The sequence below is a fragment of the Corvus moneduloides genome, chromosome 2, assembly GCF_009650955.1.
Source record: "Corvus moneduloides isolate bCorMon1 chromosome 2, bCorMon1.pri, whole genome shotgun sequence".
NCBI classification, from domain to species: domain Eukaryota; kingdom Metazoa; phylum Chordata; class Aves; order Passeriformes; family Corvidae; genus Corvus; species Corvus moneduloides.
In genome coordinates this window covers 106565024-106571023 of record NC_045477.1, presented here as the reverse complement: position 1 = coordinate 106571023, position 6000 = coordinate 106565024, and the positions used below count along the sequence as shown (strand labels likewise).

At 45.5% G+C, this 6000-nt stretch overlaps 1 protein-coding gene across 6 annotated transcripts in view; it reads left to right on the top strand.

The window, feature by feature from the left end:
- The first annotated feature begins 899 nt into the window (after nt 1-899).
- Nucleotides 900-6000, top strand: part of AP1S2 (adaptor related protein complex 1 subunit sigma 2) — a 31130-nt gene continuing 26029 nt past the window's right edge. For 4 of the 6 annotated variants that reach the window (XR_004238455.1, XM_032100706.1, XM_032100705.1 and 1 more), the window contains exons 1-2: nt 900-1040; nt 2029-2207. Coding sequence is in view for 5 of the 6 variants with exons in the window: in XM_032100706.1 (XP_031956597.1) it covers nt 2029-2207 (179 nt within the window). In the remaining variant the exon portion in view is untranslated. The remainder of the gene's footprint in view (nt 1041-2028; nt 2208-6000) is intronic. The other 2 variants (XM_032100710.1, XM_032100709.1) reach the window with 2 other exon arrangements.

Here is a 6000-nt window from a genome sequence, read left to right as displayed (position 1 = left end):
ATTTTAAAACCAAGCATTAGTGAAACACAACACCGCTAAGTCTGTCGGCAGCTGGTCCTGCCAATCTAACTGCAGCTCGCAATCAAGGTGACTTTAGGGGAAAAACTTCCCCTCGCAGGGACAACCCCCTCACAGGGTCGGTCCCCTCACACGGACAACCTCTTCGCAGACCCAGTCCCCTCAGAGGGATAATCCCCTCACAGGGTCCGTCCCCTCACAGGGACAGTCCCGTCACACGGACAATTCCCTCAGACGGACAATCCCCTCACAAGCTCGATCCCTCTCAAGCGGCGCCCCCGCCCCGCCGCTCCCGCCCCCTCAGCCTCCGCCCCCCGGGCACGCACGTGCTGGAAGCAAACACTGCGCGGCGCATGCGCGGCCCTGCCGCCCCTCCCTTACCCCCGGCTGGGGCTGGCGGGGCCAGGGGAGGAGCCTCAGTCTCCGGGCGCCTGATTGACTGATGTCATTTCCCCGGCTCCGTGCCGCGCCCGCCCATTGGCTGCTCACGGACCGCTATCTGCACCGCGCCGCCTGGTTGGCTGTTGCCGCTCCGGCCGTTGCCCTATCGCAATTCGGGCCACGCGGATTAGGGCACCTAAACCCCGCCTCTTGCTCAGCCCCTCCTGCCGCCAGCACCAGCTCCGCCTTCCCCGCCTTTTCCTGCCTCTCACTGGTCCAGAGCCGCTTCGCTCCTCCCGCCCGCCCGTGCGCTGAGCTCTCCGATTGGGTGGCGGCCGAGCTCGCTCCGGTCCCCCCGCTCCGCGGCAGCTGATAAAGTTTTGTTCGGAGGCGCTCGGGCCCCGCCCCCTCATCTCGGCCCCGCCCCCCCCGCCGGCCCGGCCCCGCCCCCGACCTGCCCGAGGGGGGCGGCCGTTGAGGCGCGCGCGCGCTCGCGGCGACGGCAGCAGCTCCCGTCCCCTCCCGACCCCTCCCTCCCTCAGTCCCGCTCAGCGGCCGCGGCGGCGGCACCGGGGGTGCTGGTCTGGGCTGAGCTGCCTCCTTCTCCTCCTCCGCCTCAGCTCCGCCGTCCCCTGGGCACGGTGAGCACAGCCGCGCGGAGTCGGGCTCGCCTCCCGAGCCGCCCGCTCCGCGAGGGGGTAGCCGGGGCGGTGCTGGGGCCGGCGGGGAGGCGAGGCGGGATGTTGGGAGGCTGCGGGGGCCGCGGGGCTCTGCCCCCGCCCTGGCACCGCGGAGCTGCTGCGGGCGCGGCCGCCGCTCGTCGCGGCTGGCGCTGGTCACGCTTGTCGCCCGGGACCAGGCTGGTCTTTCGCATCGTATTTCATGTCTATCATATTGCCTGGGAAACTTCCCCAGCCCCGTACAACTTCGAGCAAAAAGGCAAAAGAAAAAAGCCCAAGCCATTTCATTTAATATTACAGCTGCGGAAAAACAGAGCCCGGCAAGTTCCTCTTAAAATATAATTGCAACATCACTCCTTTAGGGGAAGCGAGACCTGGAACATAGGACCGCAGGGAAAGCACTTAATCTCTCCTTTTGTTTAACGTGGGAAAAGACTGGGCTTTTCTGTGCCGTAGGACGCTCCGCTGGGAGGTTTGATGTCTTTTAAAGTATCCCGAGGCTTTTCAGAAAGGTTTTACGTGCAGATTGTTCCTGTAAGGCTTTAATCTGGTGAAGTGTAGATGAGGTTGGGTATGGGAAAAATGTGCTGTGTTGTTTTTCTGTCATTTTGGGTAGAAAACGCAAGTGAAATCATACTGGTGCTGGACGTGGCTGGTTTGAAATTGGGGTATATTCTCTCGCCAGCCGATGGTTCTGACACCCCTTTCTGAAACTTGTGTGCGCTTTCTTCTGCCTTTGGCTCGGCTGACCTTGCTCAGCAGAATCCATTGTATTATTGCTACTTCCAAATCTTGTGTAACATCTGCCAGTGCTATAGAAATAGATAATGTAGTTAGGGTTTTGGATGTCCGTCTTTCTTCTTGTTTGGTTTTTCGCAAGAGAGACCTTTTCGAAACTCGGAGACTGAGATTAATGCTTTTCTTTTTTCCCCTCCTTCCAATTCAACAGATGCAGTTTATGTTGCTTTTTAGTCGCCAGGGGAAACTGAGACTCCAGAAGTGGTATGTCCCATTATCTGACAAAGAAAAGAAGAAAATCACAAGGGAACTTGTTCAAACAGTATTAGCCCGCAAACCGAAAATGTGCAGCTTCCTGGAATGGAGAGACCTGAAGATTGTCTACAAAAGGTGGTTCTGTCTCACTAACCTCGTAATTGCCATACATTACAAACGGTGTATAAAGTAGCAAGAAAATAATGAAGGTTGTTTTTGTTTTGTTGGGTTTTTTTTTCCTTCCCTCTGTTGGTTACAGAGAAGACTGACTTTTCCCTTGAATCTAATTTGATAACCAAGCAGGAATCATTCATGTGTGGAAAATCACTCATGCATTTAGAAATGTACTGAAGAAAAGAAATGAGCTTTCCTCCTACTTTCATAAGGAGTGGCAGTTCTTCTTGGTACTCTGTTTAGGTTCACACAGTACATACATGCTTCATGTTTGTACACATTTCAGATGTAATAAGTGATAAAAATCTTGCAAATATTTACATCAAGCAGTGGCTTCGTTAATCACCTGAAAATATAACTTGCTTTTAAAGGCTCACAGAAATAAGGAAATAATTTTTCAAAGTACCTGGTTTGTTTTTTTGGATTTTTTTATTTTTTTGCTAAGTACAGAACGGAATTTTTCATAATGAAAGAAATCATGGCTAGCTTTCTTTTGGTGGAAGTACTGTATAATTTTTTTTGCAATAATTTCATTTTTTAGTTGTTCCCTAACCCTTCTAGGAGTATTTGGCAATAATTTTTTAGCTTTTTCTGATCTTTAGAACATATCACAATGGAGTGGTGTGAACATAATTTTTCTCCAGAAATAACAGTAATCCTCCTTCTGATGTGGTAGGCTGCATCTCTTCCAGCTGAAGGTGGTGCCACAAAGCCTTGAGTTATCTCTCTTCCTGGTTAGTTGTAAACTTCAGAAGGTTTACTCATTCTTCTTTTGTCATGGAGATGGTAGTTAATTTGTGCCTTACAGTAAATATTGTTGTATTCCCTTTAGATAGGACAGAAAGAACTGGACCAGAAATGAGGCGTTTGTAACTCTTTTCCAGGACAACAAATGGGTAGTATCAAATATGTTTAGATGTTTTAAGTCCTGCTCTCATATATACATTGGTTTGTGTAAATACATGTGTGGGGGTATTGCTGGTCTGTCTAATGCATGTAGTTATTCAACATGAGGAGGAAGGAGGAGAAACAATGCATGAGGCTGTGCTGATAGCATACACATTTTCTTTTCCCTCTTGATTTCCTCATAAAACTTCTTGAACATGTATGTAGACATGCTTGCTCAGACACTTGCTGTGCTTCCTTCAGTGATAATGCCTGCAAGTGCTTTTTCAGCTGGGCATTCATGGGACTAAATCAGAAAAATGAGGCATGAATAGGCCAATCTGTTTCCTTCCTTACCCAGTCTTTGAACAGCAGTGGCTGTTCTGGGGATGATTCCACATAACTGCTTTCCCTCCCTGTTTATTGCTGTTAGTAACTACTTGCCACGTCCTTTTGTGTCTAGGGAGCTGGTGGAAATTTGGATAGGACTGTTTGAGTTGCTGAACTTTGTGGTGTTCTTGCATCTCAGTGGTGTGTTGTGGGTCCCATGGTCAAGGAGAATGAAGAAATTTGCTTGGAGATTTCTATGTCTGGCTAAAAATGGTCTAAATACTGCAGTCTGTCTGCTGGACTGCTGGTGTGCACAGCTGACTGCAGTAGTTTATTTCATTCTCTGCAGACCAATCTGGCACAGAGAGCCTATGAAACTGCTAAAGATGAGCTTGTACCAAGCTAATGAACATCTCAACTTTTTTTTTGACTAAAACATCAGCAGAAGGACTAGGTATAAGGGATGATAGTTTAAATTTCTGTATCTGATAACACTAATAGCTCTTAGGTTTGTGGGACTTGTTCCCATCATTGCACCATAGTTAAAGATGGTGAGTACCAACTAGTATGATTTCTTTGTAAAGGGTGACTTTTAGCCACCACCTTTTCAGCTACAAAAAGAGAAACGTGCCAGAAGGAACTCTGTGGTTGTGAAATTGCAAAAGGTGCTCCCAATTCCTCTTGAGCCTCTCATCTTAGAAGATCTCTGCTAAGATTTGTTGTTGTCTGATCTATTGCTGAGAAGGATCTGAACCTGCTGGTGCAAATGTTTTTCAATATAAATTATAAAAGTATGTGCCTATTTCTATTATGAGTCTTAAATTGCTGAAATTTAAGTGCTGGTTTTTTTTTTTTGAGTGTGTTTATTGTTCACATGTAGGAGACTTGAACCTAGATATTGCAGCTCAAAAGTTGGCAGTATTAGAAGTATATTCAAGGTCTCATCGTTGTACCTTTTTGCAAGAACAAAATGAACTTAAAATGTAAAGTTGGCAGGACAGTGGCTTTAGCTTCCTTATGATACTTAACATTTATTAAGACTGCTGGACTATTTTGACTAGCCTCCTTTGCTCTGTAGCATTTCACCTTTATAGGGTGTTTTCTGAATCTTCAAGGAAATAGATCTTAAAATTCATGTAAACGTACGTGATGTAGCTTTTATTTCCCTTTGCTTTCATACTTGTAGCATTTATAATGGTTGCAACGTAGGCTCAGTCATTGTCGTCTTAAATTTTTTTCCTTCAGCACTACAAAACACAGATGGAGGGGTGCCCAGTTTTGGTCATGGTGTGTGAATTGGCTTATAAGTATTCTGTAGCTGGTTTGGAAGATAGTTTTTCAGGCTTATAGACACCAGAAGATTAAAAAAAGGACATGAGCTTCTGACTTCAAGAAGCACAGAGATTTGAAGTGACTTTCTGGGAAAATAAAAAATGAAATATGGGAAGCCAACAACAATTACACTTTATGAAAATAGAGGGGGAGTCATCTGCAGACAGCTGATTAGAAACTTAACAAACACAGTTGATGTGTTTGCTCTTCACATTTTGTCATTTGAAAAGTAACGTATTGGTTTGGAGCATATAGGGTAGAAGTTCGTGCAGCTTTCCCCCTGTGGCAGAAAAAATGTGTTCAATGTTAACATTTCTAATTCTGCTAAAAAAGGAACTTAGGATGTGATTTTTTTTTTTCTTTGAAAACTTCTTCTGTTCACTATTTTATCTTCTGGCAATATAAGTTATTTTCATTGTGTAGTATGTTGCAGGCAAAATCAGAACTTGGAGGAAAAACTTGTTTTGTATAAATTTTACTTTGTTAGCATTTGGTGAACTGCATTCATGGGACTTAGTTACTGTTGATTAGTTATTTGATTGAGGATTGTGGCTTTGCTTTTATGTGTCAGTTTGGAACTGTATTTGGAATATATGAAACTACCATAGCTTTTGCTGCTCTTGATGCGGCAATTGTCTTTTGCTTTGCACGCCATAACCATGATCAGAGGTCATATTAAGGACTTACAGCAGAATAAGTTTTAAAACCTTCTTTCTACCCTCCCTCCCCTGAAAGAAGCTATGAAAGAGCCCATTGTGCTGGTATTGTGCCTCTTAAAGTACTGTGAACTGAAGGTACAGCCATGTGGCCACTGGGATGTTCCCAACTGTTGGCATGATCCCTCTTTTTTCTTATATATAACTTGGCAGCTAGTTGTACCTCGTAAAAGTATTACTATGGTGTTGATCAGGTAGCTTTGTAAAACTGGCTGAATTCAATGATTATGGTGAATTAGATACTTGGGGTTGCTAATTTTAATTAGATCAGGTCTTCTTTGTACAGGGTTCTAGTTTGTGTGGCACTAGGAGGACCTCACTATCAAGAAGTAGCAGCTTTTTCTTAGAGAAATAGCAGTATTCTTGTTTATTTCGAAACTGCTGGGGGCTATAGCCTTGCTGAAATAAGAAACTGGAAAAGTGCTTTGTTTTGGTAGACTCTGTGCTGGAGTCTCAGAAGTTCCTGTTTTATTAAAGCAATGTGTAAAGTT